This window comes from Hippopotamus amphibius, chromosome 8 (assembly GCF_030028045.1).
Source record: "Hippopotamus amphibius kiboko isolate mHipAmp2 chromosome 8, mHipAmp2.hap2, whole genome shotgun sequence".
NCBI lineage: Eukaryota > Metazoa > Chordata > Mammalia > Artiodactyla > Hippopotamidae > Hippopotamus > Hippopotamus amphibius.
In genome coordinates this window covers 8,186,094-8,206,589 of record NC_080193.1, presented here as the reverse complement: position 1 = coordinate 8,206,589, position 20,496 = coordinate 8,186,094, and the positions used below count along the sequence as shown (strand labels likewise).

The window sequence follows — 20,496 nt, the reverse complement described above, 5'->3', positions numbered from 1 at the left end:
ACAAGGGTTAAAGCCCAGGAGCTCATGTGACCCAGTGTAAACCGTGAATCATTCCCCATTGCTCCCTGTGCCGAGCCTGCCCACCCAGAATGGGGCAGATGCTGTGCCCCGGGGTTGCCATGGCAACCTGGCCTGGACTGAAATGCAGCCCGGCCCATTTCCTTCCTTGGGGGACCTTGGGAGCTGTTTCACCTGGGCTGGGTGTTGCCTTTTAGGGAGGAGGGAGAGAAGGCTGGAAAGGCGAGAAAGAGAGAGAGAGAGCACTCGAGCTCAAGAGCGAGCGCTTAGGGAGGAACAAGTGGAAATTGAGGCGCGGGGGAGGAAGGAGAGAGAGCCTGGGAACCTGACAGAGAAATCGCTGCCGGAGGGAGACAGACAGACCGCCAGAGGGAGACAGACTGACTGCCGGCCAGAGGTCCCGAGACACTCACTGCCTGTCACCCTAGAGGCAGTTTCCCAACTGTTCAGCCTTCCCCGGGCCGCCTGATCTCCGACATACGTGCACACACGCGCCCGCGTGCACGCACGTGCAGCCGCGTCTCCGCGTTGGCCTGCGGTCAGGGCACAGGGCGGGTGGGCTGCCGGGCACGTGCAGTCACTGTCAGCCCCGCGGGACGGGGAGCGAGTCGGGACTTGGGGGGAAGAACAAATGGGGGCGGACGTCAGCTCCCTGGGCGGCTGCCGCCTCGAGGCTCCTCCTGCATTCCTGGGCAGCGAAGCCCCTCGCTGAGAACGGGAGCTGATGTCATCCTGGGCTGCCGAGCCAGGGGACCCGGGGCCCTGGTGGCTGCCTCCGGAAATGAGCTAGCTGCCCGCTGGCCCACAGGTTTGGAACCCTCAGCCGGAGAACGGGAAACCTGCATGGGCCAGGTGAGCGGGGCCCCGCCGCCGCGGGCGCCTGGGGGGGTCCGCCTACCTGGGGGAAGGTGAGGACCAGGGTGCCCGGGGGTGCCCAGGGGCCACCACCTCCTGCTCCCCCACCTCACCGGGACCGTCACGCCCTGGAGCCAGCACGGCAGCCCAGTTCCTCAGAGCTCCTCGTCACCCGCGCCAGCCGGCCGGCCGCTGAGCCCTGGGAACTGGATCTTGGAGCTGCTGGCTGTTTACTCGCAACTCCGGGGGGTGGACTCGCAGCCTGACCCTGAACTGCCTCCAGTTTGGAGCGAGCCCCGTGGATGCCTCCGGCTGTTGGCTCAGCGATGTTTATCTGCTCTCGGTCCGGCTGAGGAAGGCTGCTGCCTTTCCTCTCCAGGCAAGCCCAGAACTTCCGTGAGCGAACAGTAGGGAGAGGGGAGAGGACCCCGGCATCTCACTGCTTTCCTCCCTCCCCACCTCCCGGACCCATGGATTACCTGGGAGACAAACTCACGGTGGCCCAAACGCACATGACCCAGTGGATGGGGACCGTCCGGCGGTCCTTCCAGGAGGCCCTCAACTTAGTGACCAGCACGGTGGGCCCCGAGCGGGCGAGCGGGGAGCCCTCTGGCCGGACCCCCTTCAAGCGCACCTCGTCCTTCCGACACCTGGCTTCCCGGAGCCGGGAATCTTTCCGCCGCTTCTCAGCGAGAAGCCAACAGAGATTTTCTTCCCTGAGAAAAAGGCAGCCGGACTCGGAGCCACCAGATCTTGTAAGCTTTTATGTTTTTTAAAATATTAAAACAGCGGTGATAACTCCTCTCCTCGGTTCTCCCCCTCCCCCACCCCGGAGTTGGGGGGTCCTATAGATCCAGCCAGGGAAGTTGCCTCTTCCAGAATAATTGTCCATCGAACCCGACCGTTTCCTGCTCCCGTGCCTGGGAAAGAGGCGTGTGGTGGTGATTCCCCTGACTGTGGACTTGCTTCCTCCCCCGAAGCGGTCGAGACGTTTATACCGGATTCAACGTCTGTGTGGACGGGGCTGGCACGTGAGTCGGGCTGGCTCTGCTGGTTGATTTCTCTGCAAGTGCCGACACTCCAGCCCGACACAAATGCTTCCTATTTTGGTGGGGGGGGATTAGTTGGCACCTGCTTTGTCTCCTTACACCCTCCTGGGGTGGCCAAGTGTCCATGTCACGTGCATGTGGAGTTGTGGCTTTTGTGGTCTTATAGTCGAGCAAACTTTTGAGGTCTCCTCTGATTACCCGAGGCGGTAGGCAGCTTTGCCCACTGGCCAGTGAACCTTGGTGTGAGTGGGCCAGGATGGGGGGAGGGCTTCAGTCTGGGTCCTGAGAGTCTACCATTTCTCACTTAGGCAAGCTTGAGGGGGCCTAGGGACCAGGGTGGAAAGACATTTAATGATTAAAGACCCTACCTGCATCCAGGTTTTGTCTCAAGGACCAGAGAGGGAAAGGAACCTGCCTGGGGCAGCACAGCAAGTGAATGGCAAAGCCAGGGCCAGAACCCCCAGCTCTGAACCCCACTCAGGGCTCTTTCCAGCCAAGCGTCCGGTAAAAAGATTTCTCCAGACCTTCCTGATAACTTCAGGAAAGCCCATGTCACTGACCCTCAAAGAGAGGGCCTGGTGTTTTCACAGAGGAGATGTCTGCCCCCTGACCATGTGACCCAGTTCACAGGAGACTAAAGATGGGTGAGGGGCTAAGTCAGCTCCTTCCCTGGGTTCAGCCTTGCAGTGAGTCCCAGTAGTCATTATGAGACCCAGCATTTAGGGGTGGAGCTGCAGGGTGCACCAGGCTCTGAGCCAGCCCTCTACGTACTCGAGGTCACTGATATCTTACACCTGCCCTCAAGGTGCAGGGTTCCGGCATCCTCTCAGCTGGCCCAGAGAGGTGTGGTGATTCTCCCAGGGTCACACAGCAACCGGAACAGTCGGGTGCTAACATATGCCTTGTTAATATGACATCTCCTTCCCTTCTGCGTCTGTGCTGCTTTGTGGCCCTGAACGAATCAGTGGGGCCTGAACTTATGAGACAGATCCCTCAGCCCAACCTGGGGAAGTGGTGACTCAGCCCAGGGAGCGAAAGCCTCTCGTTCATTCTTTCTGTCCCTCTGTCTCTGTGTCTTTTTCTGTCTCTGACTCTATGTGTCTCTCTCTGGCTCTCTTCTCTTTCACTCTTGTTCCCTCTCTGGCAATTCAGTTAAGGGCGTGGGCCTTGGTAACATTCATCTCTCCCGCCATGTGGCCCTGGGCATCAGCCCGAGTCCCCCAGGCCTCACTGCCCTGCTCCCCAGCTTGGTGAACGAGTGAGTGAATGAATGAACAGAGATGGATCTTACAGGACCTTTGCCTCCCCTGTTCACTGTTGCCGTGCAGTGCCTCCCTCACTGCGAATGCATGCTAAATAAATCTGGGCTGAATCAATCTGGTTCCTTCCCATTTAGCTTTCGGCAGCTACCAGCTGGCATCGGGGTTGAAAGCTTGAATCAAACTCGGCCACATCCTGGCAAAGGGACCTTGACGCATTCTCAAGCCTCACTTTCCTCCTCTGTCAACTGGGGAGAACTCGGGGTCATCAGGAGGTGGAAATGGGCGCCCATCACAGGGCTGGGCACATAGTAGGTGCGCGCGTGTAGCTGCTTTCTGTCTGTCAGGTGCCACAATCTCCTGACTCCACGGGATGAGGGCAGAGTTGGGATGGAGATGCATGCTATTTTGCAGAGGGCCTGGGTTTGACTTCTGGCTCTGCTACTTCCCAGCTGTGCAACCTTGGGTGGATGGTTCCCCTCTCTGTGCCTCAGTTTCCTCATCTGTGAAATTGTGATTATCCTTATTTCCCATTTACATTTCCCGTTGTTGTCACTGAAGGGCAGTGACTTGCCGCCAGTAGACGCGTGGTGCCCGTGGCCATGCTTAGCACGTGGTACGTGAGCCCTAAAAGTCAGCTACCGTGACAACTAAAACCTTTTCTCTCAAACCATTCCTTCAGAGATTCCCAGTGAACTGGAAAATCCACGCACACACCCCTTTCACTGAGGGACTTCGCTTAAATGTTTGTTTTACGGGAGGAAACTTTTTAAAGCCACAGACAATTAAGAGCTCAGGAACACCTGCAGAAGCTGTAGCCGGGCTGGGGAAAGGGGCGGGATTTCAGTCTTTGGGGCTCGAACTTGTTCGTGATTTATCTAAAGAATCCGTTCTGTTCCAAATCCTGCCTCAGGCTCCTATTTACTCAGAAGCTAGTAGAAGAATCCCTGGCAGGCAGAAAGTAACCCTCAAAGGCGTGCCCCGAAACGTTTTTCTAAAGGCAGCCTTGAAATAATTTGCTAATGGCCTGCCTGGGCGTCTGCCGAATAAAAGGGGGAAAAGGGGAAATAATCGCATTGTCTCTGAGTGACAAAGGCAGGAAGAGGCAGGTCTGTGCTGCAGGCCAGAGTGAGCCTGAGAACAAGCTCAGCCAGCGAGGTGGGCTGCAAGTAGAGGCCAGGCAGAAAATTCCAGAACCGAGGCACAGTGGCAGTGCCAAAAAGGCCAACGGCTGGAGTAAAAGTGGGACGTGGGGGTCTCCAGGGCCGAGGTGTGTTCCGCAGGGAGGGCTTTGGAATTGAACCGACTTGGGGTCGAGGCTCAGCTCTTCCCTGTGCTGGCCGAGTGACCTTGGGCAAGTGAGGCCACCTCTTCCAGCCTCAGCATCCTCATCTATAAACTGGGGGTTCGCCTGGGACTTGTCTGGTGGGTGGTTAGTGGGACAGAATAAAAACCAGCACAGCCCTGGCACCTGTTAAGTGCTGGCATACAGGAAGGGCTTAACGAGTGCGCATTTCATGTCACTTTCCGGGAGGATGGGGTGCAAGTGCCGTGAGGTATGAGTCCTACCTGCCCAGGTGGCCAGACTGGTGCCATTCGCAAAGGAAAGTAAGAACCTGGCTGACCTTCTGTGGGCATTTACTGTGTGCCAGGCCCGGTAAGCATGACGTGTGTATTGTTTGCGTCCCTTCATTCACTCACTCGCGTTTTCATCCCACCAGCGTGTATCAAGCACCTACTAGGGTGCCAGCACTGAGTAAAACAGATACAACTCTGGCCTTTATCGAGTTGCCTTCAAGGGGACAGAACATAAAACACGTCGGCACGTAAATGTGTCATGTATGGGCTGAAAACGAGGGAACCGTCTTAAAAGATCAAGGACTTGTCTCTAACACCAAACCTTTTTTTTTTTTTTTTAATATTTATTTATTTGGCTGCGCTGAGTCTTAGTTGTGGCACTTGGGATCTTCGTTGCCTTGTGTGGGATCTCTAGATGCAGCATGCGTGATCTTTTAGTTGCGGCCTGCAAGCTCTTAGTTGAGGCATGCGGGATCTAGTTCCCCAACCAGGGATTGAACCTGGGCGCCCTGCATTGGGAGCACTGAGTCTTAACCGCTGGACCACCAGGGAAGTCCCAACACCAAACTCTTGCCATATGTCAGTTTCCCAGTCTCCCCACCATTGGTACCTTGGGCCCGATCATTCTTTGAGGGGCAGAGAGCTGTCCCGAGTGTGTATGTAGAATCATCCCTGGCTTCTCCCCGCTAGATGCCAGTAGCACCCCCAAGCATGACAACCAAAAATGTCCCCAGACATTGCCAAGTGTCTCCGGGGGTCAAAACTGCCACCCCTCCCCCTCCCCCCTTGCAAACCGCTGCTGTATGTAGTTTGGTTGGGGGACTCTAATTGTATCTGGGGTATCCTAGTGACCTGAGCTGGGGAAGAAGGGCAGGCATATCCTGCTTCCCAGGAGTTCGTCTCATCGAGTCCGCGCAGCTGCCCCTGAGGGACATGAGGTGTAGCTCTATATCTCATGGATGAGAAATCGGAAGCACAGAGAGGTGAAGTCACAGGCCTGGGGCCACACAGCTGGGATCGGAGAGGCTGGGACCCAAACACCCCAGAGTGTGTCAGCCGTGCTGGGCCCACAGCAGCACCCGGCCCTGGGGACTCGCTGTTTAAGCACTGGCGCCCCGTGCTGGGTTCGATTCTGGGTGGAGAATTTGGTTCCGCATCAATTATGGAGTGAAACGGATGCGTAAAATATTCAGCGCGGCTCAGCATCTTCCCCCCCACCCATGAACACACACACACACACACACACACACACACACACACCTCTTTTTTTAGCAAGTGGGAGAGTATTTGAAAGGAAAGGAATGTTTGTGACTCTCATCTTCAGAAGCCCCGATTTCAATCAACACCTCCTGCATGTTCGTTTCTTTAGGCTGCCACAATAAATGACCACACACACACGGCATTGGAAAACAACCAAAATTTGGAGACCAGAAGTTCAAAGTCAAGGTGTTGTCAGGCCATGCCCCCCTTCTTGGGCTCCAGGGGAGTATCCTTCCTGCCTCATCTGGATTCTGATGGATCCAGGCGTTCCTTGGCTTGTGGACGCACCACTGCAATCTCTGCCTCTGTCCCCACATGGCTTCTCCCCTGTCTCTTATAAGGACACCTGTCCCTGGATTTAGGGCCCTCAGGTCATCCAGCATGAGCCCATCTGGAGATTCTTAACTTCAGTAACATCTGCAAAGACCTTTTTTCCAAGTCAGGTCTCATTCACAGGTGCCAGGGCTTAGGATGTGGACATATCTCTTTGGAGGCCACAGTTCAGCTCACTCACTGCTTCTACTTTGGCGCCTTCGCCTCCAGGCCATTCTTCAGCCGGCAACCCAAGGGGTCAAGTTGTTTCCCTTCCTCACCCAGACTTAGGAAGCCCCAGCACCTTACCGTGGCCCGCAAGGCCCTATGGGACCTGGCCTTGCTTCCCTCCTGACCTCAGCTCTCCTTGCCGTCCTCTGAGCTCATTTCACTTCTGCCACCCTGACCTCTGGCTCTTCTTCAGTCACCACACTCCTTCCAGACCCTGGACCTTTACCCTTACAGTTCCCTCTGCCTGGAATGCTCTTCCCTCTCTCTTCACCTCTGCAGAGAGGCTTCATGACAGCCAGGGCTGGGGCGAATCCCCACTGTGTTTCCCTCCACCCTGTGTCCTATAAAGGTCCTCCTGGTACTTATCTCAGTTGCTTCATTTCACTTGTTTATTCTGTCTCCTCCACTAGAATGAAAGGCCTGCAAGGACTGGGGTTTGGGTCATTCTGGTTCACCTCGGTATCGCCAGTGCCGAGCATCCTGTGCATCTAGCCTCTCACGTCATGTCTGCCTTCCTGAAACCCACTCTCCTTTATTCCTGTGTCCCCCTTGTGGCACTACCTCCAAGTCATAGATGGCTAAACTGAGGCCCAGAGAGGATCAGTGATTTGGCCTTGGTACCCACCTTCTTGGAGTTGACACCAAGATTCCAGCCCAGGGTGGTTGGGGGTTCTTTCCTTATAGAGGTCCAGATGGGAAAATCTGAGATATAATGGTAATAGAAACTATTATTCATTCATTAAGAATTTTTTGTCCAGTACCTCTTCTGTGCCAGATGGAGGGCAAGATAGGTTCTCCACCCTCTCAGGGCTCACAGGAACAGGGAGACACAGTAAACAAATAAGTCAGCTAATACGTGAATGAGATACTCTCTGGTATGTGTCAAGGCTCTGAGGAAAAATGTCACAGTGTATGGGGACTGGTGGGAGTGTGGTTTAGAAAGAGAGGTCAGGGAAATTTTCTCAGCAGAAATGTTTTAAGCAGAGACGTGAATGAAGGGAATGGGCTTTAAGAAGTTTTGGAGGAGAAACATCCTGGCAGCGGGAAAAGCAAGTGCAAAGGCCCTGAGGCATGTTTGAGGACCAGCAGGGAGGCCAGTGTGGCTGTAGCAGAATGAGTAAGTGGGAGAAGGTAGAAGATGAGCAGTCAGGGGCCATGTCGTGTGGAGCCTAGGGGCTCTGGTAAGGATGTGAGATTTTAGAACTGTAAGGTTATAAGCGATAACAAGAGCAGGGTAACAATCGCTGCTGACAATTATTGAGCACCTACTGTGTGCCAGGCACAGGTTGTCACGTTTCTCCTGGAGACCTGGGCTTCAGGGGAATGGGGTCCAGCTGCCAGGACCCCCTCCTCCATCTCCTGGCATCTGTGCCGACGCTGCCTGCCACTGCTGGTCCAGAGCCCAGCCAGGTGCCCTGGCCTCAGGCCCCACCTTGGGCCTGGAGCTGGGGTGTTGGACTTCAGTGCAGCCCCTGAGCTCCATGCACAGGGACTGCACCTCTGCTCTGGTGAGGATGGGCAGACAGGATGGGCCGGCCACACCCAGTTCCAGGTCTGCTGTTCACCCTGAAGGCAGCAGAATGATGTCACCCGGAGAACAATGGCCCCTTCACGGGCCCAGCCAGGGCCAAAGTCTGGGCCCAGAGTCAGTGCCTCTGGGAGAGACCTGGAGGGACGCGCAGGTCGGGACAAAGGCTTGGCCGCCCCACAGGGCTCTGCTTGTGTGGCGTTACGTTGAGCTCCCTGCTTCTGCCCCCCCACCCTGAGAACACGGGGTGCGCTCGCAATGTGTGGAGAGGACAGAAAACCTGGGCAGAACCAAAACCCACCCAGGATTTTCACATCCATGAAAACCACTCTTGGCATTCAAATGCGTTTCCTTCCTGTCTTTTTTTCCTCCCTTTCTCAAGCAAAATCGCCCACCTTCTGTCTCTGTCCTTGGAAAAAATGTGCCGGTTTTATGTGTCTTTAGTAAAGACCATCGTGAATGCCCAGGCCACAACTCCACGGTGCACACGCTCCTTTGTTTCTTCACCCCTCTGCCTGGACATGCAGGTCACTCCCCATTTGGGGCGATCAGGAAGGACTATGCGGGGGCGGCCCTGGGCGGGCACGTCTTTGTCCGGATTTCTGAGAGATAGGCAAGGTTTAACAAGCTCCTCTTGGTCTCTGTGACCTGAGGTCCCTGCTGTTCCTCTCCCTTTCTCTCCCTCTTTCAGCGTTTTCAAATCTCAGATGTTTTGTGCAGACAAAATGCCTCTGGCTCTCCTTATCAGGAAGTCAGAAATTTCAGGAAGGAAATCTGGATCAGTACATATCGCAGGGAATGTTGTATTTTTGGATTTCATGAAAAATGGGGTCCCTGGCAAGGAGTCACTGCGATAATTCCTTACGAGCAGGAAGGATGCATTGGGTCAGTTACACCAGGCTGCTGGTGAATGTTTAACATGAGCCAGGTCTTTGGGGGGAAAGCCCTGATTTGCATGTGGCATTTACCTATTCCTGTGGTGTAAATACTCCCTCCAGGGCCCACGGCAAGCTACCCACTAGCCACCAGTGTGCAAGGAACTGGGAAAAGATGTGCAACACATCATTATTATACACAGTAATCCCCCCTTATGTTCAGGGGGATGCGTTCCAAACCCCCAGTAGATGCCTAAAACCACAGATAGTACCAAACCCTACATACGCTGTGCTTTTCCTATACACACATACCTATGATTAACAATAACTAGTAACAAAATAGGACAATTATAACAACATACTATGACAACAGCTATGTGAAGGTGGTTTCTCTCTCTCTTTCTCAAAATATCTTATTGTACTGTACTCACGTTTCTTATTCTGGTGATGATGTGAGATGACAAAATGCCTAGGAGATGAGATGCAGTGAGCGGGATGATGTAGGCCGTGTCACGGACCATTGGGCTGTGAGTGACCTGACAGTACGTCAGAAGGAGGGTCATCCGCTTTGAATGAGCCTGGGTCATGGAGCCGTGACGCTGGTGATGGGTGGATGTCAGGAGCGGACGATGCCAGTGGTTGGGGGTCCAAGAGGGATGGTGTGAGATTTCATCATGCTACTCAGAAAAGCGTGCAATTTAAAACTTGTGAATTGCTTATTTCTGGAATTTTCCATTTAATATTTTTGGGCCGAGGTTGACCGTGGGTAACTGAAACCACGGAAAGCAAACTGCAGATAAGGGGGATGGGGCCAGGGTATGGTATGTTCATCATACAGATTCAGTATACGTAAATGACCTCAAGGCCATAGATAATAGTAAAACGTGGTACTTAGGAAGTGATAAGGTTTGACTCCTCCTTACCTTTGCTTTCAATAGGGTTTATTCAATTGTTAGTTTATATCATTTAATTTTTGGTAGTGGCTGTGTTTAGCAACTGGTTCAGAGCTGACTCCTGAAAATTTCACAGTTGTGTCTGCACCACTGTTGGTGAAGAGAGTGAGTCATGGAGTCCCAGAGCTGTGGGTTTGAATCCCGGTTCTGCCTCTCACTTGCTGTGGGACTTTGGGGAGGTGACTTAGTCCCTTTACACCTCCGTTTTGTCTTCTGTAAAACGGGGCCCATAATATTAGCTGTGCTGGAGAGTACGTTGAGGTAGTGCACACAGAACACTTAGCACAGTGCAAGGCGCATGGTAGGGTCTCAGTGAGTGTTTTCTGTCCTCCTCCTCCTCCTCCTCCTCTTCCTCCTCCTCCTCCTCCTCCTCATTTGTTTAGTGTTTAACAGTTGGCAAAGCACATTCAGATACTGGCAGGCAGCCCCCAGCAATTCTTGCCTTTCTGTATTCACACAAAGTCCCCTCCCATCCTGCACCCAGCTGTTCTGTGTGACCAGGAGAATGCAGCAGAAGTGGTGGTGTCACACCTGAGATCAGGTTATACAGAAGGTGGCTGTCACTTCCCTCCTGGTCACGCTTTCCCTTTCTCGGCACTTTCCCTCTAGGGGAAGCCAGCTGCCTTGTCTCAGGGACACTTGAGCAGCCCTTAGAGAGGCCCATGTGGCACAGAACTGAAACCCACCAAAAGCCACGTGAGTGAGCTTGGCAGTATTTCCTCCAGCCTGCAGAGGAGACTGCACCTCCGGTCAGGAGCTTGACTCCAACCTCCTGAGGCACGCCTAGCCAGAACCACTTGGCCAGCTCCGTTCTGGACCCCTGACTCCCAGAAACTGGGAGAGGCAGTGTTTGTTGTTTCAGCTACTAAGGTTGGGGCTATTTGTTACGCAGCAGTAGATAACCAATACACATTCCTTCTCATTCACACCTACCACAACAGACAGTCCGAGGGTGGCCAGGGAGTGTTACTTAATCCCTCATCTCACAGATGAGTAAACTGAGGTGGGAAGAACTCAAGGGGCCCACCCAAGATCTGTGACATGGTAGCCCTTGGTTTTCCCCACAGATGCTTTTCTTGTCTCAGGGATTCTTGCTCATAAGGGAGGCTGCTCAGCCAGTCTGGGCTCAGGGTCCCGAGGGTTTTGAGCAAAGCACCCCTTCAGGAGTTGGCCTGACTCTCTCAGCGTGGGAGGGAATCCATTTCCTAGATCCTAAGTGCTCATCACTCCCGTTAACTCATCAAACATTCATCGTAAAGGTTGGGCCATAAACAGCTGTGAACTCTCTGCACAGATTTGAGAGCAGGGTATACAAGAGCAGTTTTCTCCTGCATCAGTTTCTCAGCCAGAGGAGCCCTGTCCAACTGTCCTGCTCCCTCGAAAGGCAGATCCTAAAACAGAAATTATCACCAAGAGTTAAAAAACTGCAAAGTGTGTGAGTTTTTCCTTTTGTTTTTTAAACATAGGTTTGGCATCCTTGTCTCTCCTTTCTTGATTGAAGCACAAAAAAGTGGGGAGATGCAGGTAGAATTAGGTCAATCCAGTTAAGAGCTTGGCTCTCCCTTTGGACGATCTGAGTTTGAGTCCCAGCCTTGCCACTAATTAGCTGTGGGACCTTGGACAGGAGACTTTCCTTTCGTGAGACTCAGTTTCCCTGTAAAGTATACTTAGCACAGTGCCTGGAACCTAAAAAGTGTGTAATAAAATTTAGCCACTGTTATTCTCCTTATGACCGTGATATGTTAGTCACATTAGGGTATGTCATATTGCAGTAACTGCCAACTCTCAACTGTTTTTTAAAATTAATTTTTTTTATTGAAGTACAGTTGATTTACAACATAGTGTTAGTTTCAGGTGTACAACAAAGTGATTCGGTTTATGTATCTATATATATATTTTCTCTTTAAGATTCTTTTTCATGTAGGTTATTACAAGATATTGGATATAGTTCCCTGTGCTATACAGTAGGTCCCAACTCTCAACTCTTAACAAAAAATTTTTCTTTTTTTCTCAACCTGAATTTTTTTGAAGTATTGTTTTTTCCCCCAGTTTTACCGAGATGTTATTTGTATTAGTTTAAAGTGTACAACATAATGATTTGACGTGTGTATAAACTGCAGAATCATCACCACAAGTCGTTAACACCCACCACCTCACGTAGTTACGTATTCTTTTTTCTCATGATGAAAACTTCTAAGATCTACTCTCTTAGGGACTTTCAAATACACAACACAGTATCATTAACTATCGTCACCATGCTGTGCATTACGTCCCCAGGACTTATAGCTGGAAGTTTGTACCTTTTCACCCCGCCACCGACTTCCCCACCCTCCCCAAATGTTTATTTCTTGCTCACACAAAGTCCGCTGCTGGCCCTGAGGCTCTCTGCAGCCGCTGTCTCCCCCGGCTGTTTGCATCTTGTAGCGAGGCCACCTGGGAGAATGTGACTTCTCTGTCGCAGCGTCAGAGAGAAAAAGCTTGAGAGTCACGCCAAGGCAGAGGCTGTCTTGTCCCATTTCCCAGGTGGGAAAATGAAGGCATAAGGGTGACACGTCTTGAGCACTTACCCTGTGCTAGCCACTGAGCAAAGAAAATGCCTTATCACATCCTTGCAGAAACGCCATGGGGTTTGTACTATTTTTGGTATCCCTGGTTCACAAAGGATAAAACCGAGACCCAGGGGGAGGACGTGACCTCACTCACAGCCCAGACTCCAGCCCAGGTCTGCAGATGCCTCATTTCTTGTCCCTCAGTGGACCTCGGGACCCGTGTGCCTGTGCTGAGAGACACCCCAGTGCCGACCCGGGTTTCCCAGCACAGCGACACGGACGCGTGGGGCTGGATCCCTCTTTGTGGTGGGTGGGGGTGGGAGGCCGTCCTGTGCTTTGGTAGGCTGTTGAGCAGCATCCGTGGCCTCCAGCCAGTCGTTCCAGACTTTACCAAGTGTCCCTTGGGGGCAGACTCGCCCGCGGTTGTGAACCACTGATGTGGATGGAAAGAGTCACAGGCTGTGAGCTGAGGTCCCTGCCGGGCCCTGGGTAACCACGTGGCTTTGAACCAACAGACTCTGGGTGAGGCCGAAACGTTAGGAGTGGGGCTTTGGAATTTCCTAACCTTTAGATAAAATAACCTTTGATTCCTGGTGTCATCTTGCGCAAGCCTTCCCACACTGATAAAGCATTTTTCTTCAGCTACAGAATGGAGCAGACAATGCCTGCTGATGGAGTTGTTAGGAGAGTGGCACGACTCTCAGCACATAGTCAGTGCTTTATGTCCCTCTGGTTACGGCCTGTCGCATGGGGATGGGGGGCGGCGCACATTTCCTAGCAATCGAAGGTCCTTTGCGTGGTCTGTTGAATCGCCAATCCTGTGTCTTCAGGCTCTACATCCAAATGTTTGCTTTCTGCCAAGGCCAGAAATTATCCGGCTTCCCACACGCCCGTCACTCCCCAGCTTGATTTCTAGAAACGGCCCTTCCCCGGGCACACCTATAATTTAAGATCTGTAATTCCTCAATTAGTAGTCAGGAGTCCGCTCTGTTCTTCTCGGTAATTGCCTTCTGCTCTGGGGAGGGTGAAGGATGGATGTGAGGGCTGTGTGGAGGCAGCTGCCACCCCCACCCACTGCAGACATCTCGACGGGAAGTGCCCAGAAGGTTCTGGAACCTCTGGCGCTGGGTTTGAAGAGGGTACCAAGGTAGCCGTCCCGGTGGCTGATGGGAAACAGAGCTTCATCATCTGTAAAAATTTTCACATGAGCTTTGGGAGCAAGTGTAAACAGGCGGCTCAGACGCTGATGTGGAGTGCCTCCTCCACGAGGAGCTCCTGCGCCTTGACTGCCAGCGCATCTAGACTGTTCCAGTCCACTCCTTTCATGTTACAGCTGGGGAAGCCAAGGCCCAGAGAGGGAAGGAGACCTACAGAAAGTCACACAGCAAGTCGGTGACAGACCCAGGACCAGGGCTTGGGGTTTCTAAATTCAAAGTTGGGGCAGTCAGAGGCTGTACAGTTCTCAACCCTGATATCCTTCAGAGTTGAGCAGCAGACATTTATTGAGCTCCTACTGTTTGCAAAACTCTGCAGTCAGTTGTGTGAGGTGCTAAAGATAAGGCGATGCAGTTCCCGCCTCGGGGGAGTTTTCAGGAAAGTGACTAAGATGCACATCCCAGATGCACAGCCTCGGACCAGCCTCTTCTCTGCAGCCCTGGGGGTGGGCCTCACTTTCCCTCTCTGTACACGGAGGCTCCCCATGTGACCTTTGCAGGCCTCCTCAGTGGAATCAGCCTTGAGTCAAATCCCTGCTCTTCTGTCTGCTGGCGTGTGACTTTTAGCCAGATGTTGAGGAAGCCTCGGTTTTCCCATCTGCAAGAAGGGAACTCATAACCCTTACCTTCCTGGTGGGAATTCCATGCGGCGATGAGTGTAAAACGCTCAGCAGCGTCCCTGGCCTGTGGTGAGCCCTTGGTAGCTAGTAGTCAGTGATCGCGATGGCTTCCCTCTACCTGGCCTCCCTTTCCAACCACCTGGGGCTGCTTCTGGCTCTGCGAGAACCTTCCCTTCTCCCAGTCTGTCCACCAGCCATTCCCTCCGCCTGCAAGGATGGAGCAGGGGCACGTCCTCCTCCCTGTTGGAGGTTTGAAAAGGTTAAGCCTCTCCAAAACTGCACTGTTTTTTCCAGAATGATCCTCTGCTTGCAGGTGTTCTGGTTTCCAGGAGAAGGACAGGGCAGAGCAGGTGGGCCTGGCCTGCAGCGACAGAGCCGGCAGCTCCCAGACTCCTTTGCTTCCACTTGGTTTCCCCACCCTTGGTGCAGGACACACCCCCTAAGCCCTCCCCACCTCCACCCCCGTGTTGCTCCCTGGTGATGAAAGCATATTGGGGTCATTAACAGCCGCAGCTAATTAGGAAGGAAGCCACGGCACAGAGTTAAGTAAGGGACATTCTGCGATGTGGCTGAGGGCAGAACAGTTGGAGATTCTTTATGTCCCACGTTGCGTATATTCTTCCTTTTCTCATAATAAATGCAAGCCCTTTGTGGGGAGGGACTGAAGAAAAGAACAGAGGCCGTCAGAGCTCTGCTTTATGAGTTTCCTAATCTTTTCATATAATGGGGAGCCCCGTGGAGTTTCAGCAACGCGGTGTTATCGGTGCAAACGTAAGCCTTCCAGGTTTCTGAGCTGAATTGTGCTGCTTTCGGTGATGTCTGACCCCCAAGGCAGGGGAGTGGAGGAAGCAGCACGGGTGGTGACATCAGGCAGGTCCGGGTTCCAGTCCTGATGCTGCCTTTTCCTATGTCTGGGACCTTGGCCAAAGGCCTTGACCTCTTTGAGCAGTGGTGTCCTTAAGTGCGAACAGGGGCTAACACCATGAGGATTCAACTCAAACTTCGGTGGGCACCTTGGATCCTGGTTCAGTAAGTAGAGTCCCAGGTGGAGGTCTCCTGGGTCTCAAGTGGGCCCCAGAATCTACCCGTGTTTCAGGAGCCCCAGGTGAAGACGGTCACGTGGGCAGCACCCTTGGAGACACAGTTCCTTAAAGCAGTTCCCTCAGTCCGCAAATGTTTATCGAGCACCTGCTGTGTGCCAGGCACCGTCGGAGGCCCTAGGGATCCATCAGGGAACAAGACAGAGGGGGTCCCAGTCCTCGAGGACAGCATGTCGTTATCGCAGGGCGTGCTGTGTACTTGCTCTAGCAAACATCTTGTGGTTGAACGAATGAATGAACGAACGGACGAAAGAATGAATGGATATGTGAATTGTTAATATGGTTCTGATCATAGATGTGTCTTTGTAGCTTCTCCCAAATCCTTTCTAGCCATTCTTGCTAGACCACAAAGCAATACGGAGATGTATTTGCCCTTTCACATGCTCGGAGCCCAACAGCACACCTGGCACACCTGTGACACTCAGTAAATATCTGATGGATGAATGAATGGACACACGTATGGATGGACTCTAAGCTCCTGGGTGCCCACCAGCCACATTAGTTGCGTGGGTGACTAGGGCTCAGTGGAGCTGTGCTTTCTTGCGAGGAATGTGGTCTGGAGGGGCTCTAGGTTGTGAATCGGAGTTCCACGTTCACGGGAACGTTCCACGGGGTCGTGGCCATTCTCCCCAAGGACCACAGAAGCCCCGGGGCCCATGGAGGTCTAGTCGCAAGAACCTGAGGGTCAGTCCATGTCTTGACCAGTTAGAGAATGTTCAGGGTTGTTCTCACTCCTATAGTTGGTACCCTGCTACTCTACACGCACCCCCATAAGCCATCTCTCTGGACCCCAAGGTTCTCACCACTGTGCTGTGCTCTCAGATCTTTGCTTACGTGGCTGTGTGGAGCTGGAGTCAGGCAGCCTTCCGCAGAGCTCATCTGGATCCCTCGCTGAACCAAAGGGAGGCTCCTGGAGCCTTCTCATTAGCTAGTTGGGACGCCATCCTCTGCTCATTTATTCAGCCGACGTTTATTAGGACGTGCTGTCCGCCAGGCACGGTGCTGGGCGCATTCACGGACCCGACTTGACTTCATCCTCAGGATCACCCAAGGGTTTAAGCCAGAAGAGAGGCGCACACATGGTGGCCCGGGCCCTCGCACGCCGAGGCTGGGGCTTCTCCCTGCTACTTCTGTGCACCTTTCATCCCATGAGCTGAGCTGCCGAGGTGCTTTATTATGTCTCTTCCCCAAGAACAGAAGTGCTGTGAGGACAGGGGCTTCTCTTTGTTTTGCTGAGTCAGAGAGAGCTAGTTAGTGACAAAAACCAGACGCTGGAGCCAGATGCATCTGTTCGAATCCCAGCTTTGCAACCCACTAGTGGTGTGTAGGCAAGTTACTCTGTGCCTCGGTTTCCTTATCTCTAAAATGGGGATAATAATAGTACTTTATGGAGTTGTGAAGAACACATCAGTTGCCACATGTAAAGCACCTAGGACAGTGCCTGGCATGTAGTTAGCTCTGAAAAGTTCTTAGTATGGATATTAATATTATTATATTCACTGCTGTAAGAACATTGTAAATAAATACATAAAACAGCATAAATATTTTTCAGGTGTGACTTATATACAGCAAAATGCATATGTCATAAGCACACAGCTTGATGGGTTTTGACGAATGCACACACCCATGTAACCCGCAACTCTATCAAGATCTAGAACATTCTCACCCCCTCTCAGAAATTCCTTCATGCCCCTGCCAATCAGTTAATAACACTTTTTTTTTCCCAAATAAATTTATTTATTTATTTATTGACTGTGTTGGGTCTTCTTTGCTGCACGCAGGCTTTCTCTAGTTGCGGCGAGCGGGGGCTACGCTTCATTGCAGTGCACGGGCTTCTCATTGCAGTGGCTTCTCTTGTTGTGGAACACGGGCTCTAGGCATGTGGGCTTCAGTCGTTGCAGCACATGGGCTCCGTAGCTGTGGCTCACGGGCTCTAGAGCACAGGCTCAATAGTTGTGGCTCACAGGCTTCGTTGCTCCACCATGTGGGAGCTCGCTGGAGCAGGGATTGAACCTGTGTCCCCTGCACTGGCAGGCAGATTCTTAACCACTACGCCACCGAGGAAGCCCAGTCATGCTTCTTGAATGAATGAAGATCCATTGGGTTTGATCTGAAACCTCTCATGCTTGTTAGGCTTACAACCGTAGCTGCATAACCTGATGCGCTGTTAGGTAAATGTAGAAATAGGAGTACGAAAATAGAGAGAGTTGTCATACTATGAAAACTTAAACACATCAAACATTCTGTGAAGACAAACTGCCAAAAAAAAAAAATGACTGTCCTGTTGGGGCAGAGGGGACTGAAAGATTGGGGTGAGAAATCCAGGCCTCTAGGTGCGTTCTCCATCCCAGGACGCCCCTGTGTCTGGGCCTCCACTCAAAGCCCAGGCACCTCCCTGGCCCTGAAGCACTGGGGACCCATCCTCTGGGCTCAGAGCCTCTCTCTCCACTGCCCTCAAAACCTGTTGCTGCTGGGGGAAGAGAGACGCTTAGCATCCCAGACCTGCGAATACGGGAGGTGGAGGAGCTTCCAGAGCATATTCTGCCAGGGGTTCTCATGGGGATGGGGGCACCAGAAGGAGAGAGGTGGATGCCAGGGCCCCAGCCTCCACACCTCACCCACCCCATCCCAACCCTGGTTGCTCCCTGATCTTTGTAATATAGTGGGTCTCTGTGATTTTGCTTAAAGAGATTTTTCTAAAGCTAAGAAAGGAAAAGGAAAGTAGAAAACGGGCACTGTGGTGCCAGCCACTGCCCTCCGTCAGAGACGAGGGGACGTCCAAACAGGGCTGGTGCCTTGCCAGTGGCACACAGCCACCCGGCGGCAGGGGCTGTTCCGAGTCTGGCTTCCGACTCCCAGTGCTGAGTCTTCCCCTGTGGTCCCGGCCAGGCGTTGTCCAGCCCTGGAAAGCTGAGTCCAGGGGGCCTGCCTACAGCCCACGTGATGCCCATTTCAGGATCTTAGGTACACAGGTGCCCAGCACGTAAGGGTACCTGGCACCTTGTCAGCCCGCAGGGGATGCCTGGTCCCCGGGCCTGCTTCGAAGGCGAGCTGCTGTGGTTTGGGTCTCTGGTTCAGCTTTTCTCCTTCCAGGGCCTGGCAAGCGGCACAGGGGCTGCTCATTCCCTCCAGGGCGAGGTGGCGACGAAGTCACCTCCAGGCCCCTGGGCTGCGTGGCTGCTCAGGTGACGGGGCCGTTTGCACCTGCGCAGGCTGATGTCACCCCAGGAAGCCATTCAGCGCCGGGGACTGCGGCCCTGGCTGCCTGCCCGCCTGCCCGGTCGCCTGTGTCCTGTTTTGTTTGTTATGTGGGGCGGGCTCAGGGAGGGGACACAGTCTCCGCCCTGCTCTCTGAGACCAGGGTGGCACCATCCCTTTTCTTTCGGAGGCACCCCAGGTTGTTTCAGGCTGGTTTCAGGCTCAAATCCCGACTCTGCCACCTCCAGGCCCGATGGCGGTGGGCAGGTTGCTTTGCCCCCCGTGCCTTGGGGTCTTCCTCTCTGAAAGGGGGTGATGGGGCATCACCGCATAGGGTTGATCTAAGGGGGCTCTAAGGGTCACCAAGGGTGCGTGTGAAGACTCCATGCAGCGCCTGCCCTGGGGAAGCCTGTGAGCCACTGTTCCGATGGTGGGGGCGGTGACGACCGCGGTGCCTGTTCATAGGAGCACGTGTGGGACGTGGTTATGGACGCCGTTTGCATTATTCCCAGAACTGATTTAAGTCCAGCTTTTCAAAACCAAACCAAACCCAAGACACACTTGTTTTAAATCAATGCAACTTAACAAGACACAAATCATCTGTAAGCAGGATTTGGGTCACCTCCAAAATCTTCCTTCACTCTGTCAAAACTCTCAGCCTCCCAATCTGCAAACCACTGTTAGAGAACCGAGGTTCTGAAAAAATGCCCGTGTCGAGGGCCCCAGCTCTCGAGAGTCTGACATACTTGGTCTGGGATGCTATCTGGGAAGCTGGGGTTTTCACAGCTCCCCAGGTGACCCCAAGGTGCCTCCAGGGCTGGGAACCAGTGGGTCAGGCAGCGTAACAGAAGGAACACAGGCTTCAGAGTAAGAAAGACCCAGGATCAAACCCCAGACCTGCCACTTAGCTTCTGGGCAACCATGGGCAACTCCCTATACCTCCTGGAGCCTCAGTTTCCTTATTTGTAAGATGTTTCTCGAAGCTGCTGGGAGGGACCGGAGATGGATATGAATGGTACCTCTTGTGAGGTTGATGAGTCAAAGGAGGGACATTTCACAGACATCTTCCCTAGAACTCAGGGCAGGGCAGGGACCCTAGACCCTTGTCCAGCCAGCCATCCCCACCTTGTCAACACTGGGGACCCCTATTCCCCCCTTCGGTTTTCTGGCCTGGGAGTTTCCCAGAATTCTTTTTTGCTACACATGACTTGTCAATTCGTGTTCCATGGATAAAGATTAGCAGAGACAATTCAGTTATGAATCACTTGGTTAAATAATGTTTCTAATGCAGGACTTTTCAGAGGCTTTAATTATGCAAACATATGTTAGGAACCTCCAGAGATGGTCGTTGTTTTCCTGTATGTCTGAGCTTTCTCCATCAAGAGAAGTGCCGTAGGTCTGTTCCCTGACTCGTGTGGGAGGACATCATGGCAGGGAATGGACACACCAATAGTCAGACGTCGCTTTCTGAAATGCTCAGTCTGGGGTTGGGGAAACGTGCCTCCACGTGGGGGGATTGGGTAGCGTGCATTGAGTATGGCATTCTCACAGGGTTTCGCTGGGTTGGTATCTTGCATAACACACTTTGGGAAACGTGCCCAGTCCTTTTTCTCCCCACCTCTGGAATTACATACATTGGCTTCCATTAAAAGACAGAGTCTCCAAACTGCCTTTCTAGAGTCAACATCATTTCATTCCCTCCTCGTTTTTTATTAGGCAGAGAGGAAGGTACATGCATTGATGTGTCCATCACTGCCACCCGGGCATTGATGGGACAGGCCTAAGCGGCCCCGAGATTCCAGAAGAGGACCTCTGTCCGGTCAGGGCCCTTTGTTCAGAGGACGGCGCAGAGAGGCCCAGAGGTAGAAATGACGTGGCCAAGGTCAATCCGGAACCG

At 53.0% G+C, this 20,496-nt stretch overlaps 1 protein-coding gene across 7 annotated transcripts in view; it reads left to right on the top strand.

The window, feature by feature from the left end:
* KIAA1671 (KIAA1671 ortholog) overlaps positions 1 to 20,496 on the top strand; it is a 186,227-nt gene that overhangs the window by 121,562 nt on the left and 44,169 nt on the right. The window contains exon 1 of one of the 7 annotated variants that reach the window (XM_057745212.1): positions 188 to 1,628. The exons of the other annotated variants lie outside the window; for them this stretch is intronic. Within the exon in view, the coding sequence (XP_057601195.1) occupies positions 1,344 to 1,628 (285 nt within the window). The 5' untranslated portion in view covers positions 188 to 1,343. Of the gene's footprint in view, positions 1 to 187; positions 1,629 to 20,496 lie in introns of those variants that run through there. 7 annotated transcript variants of the gene reach the window in all.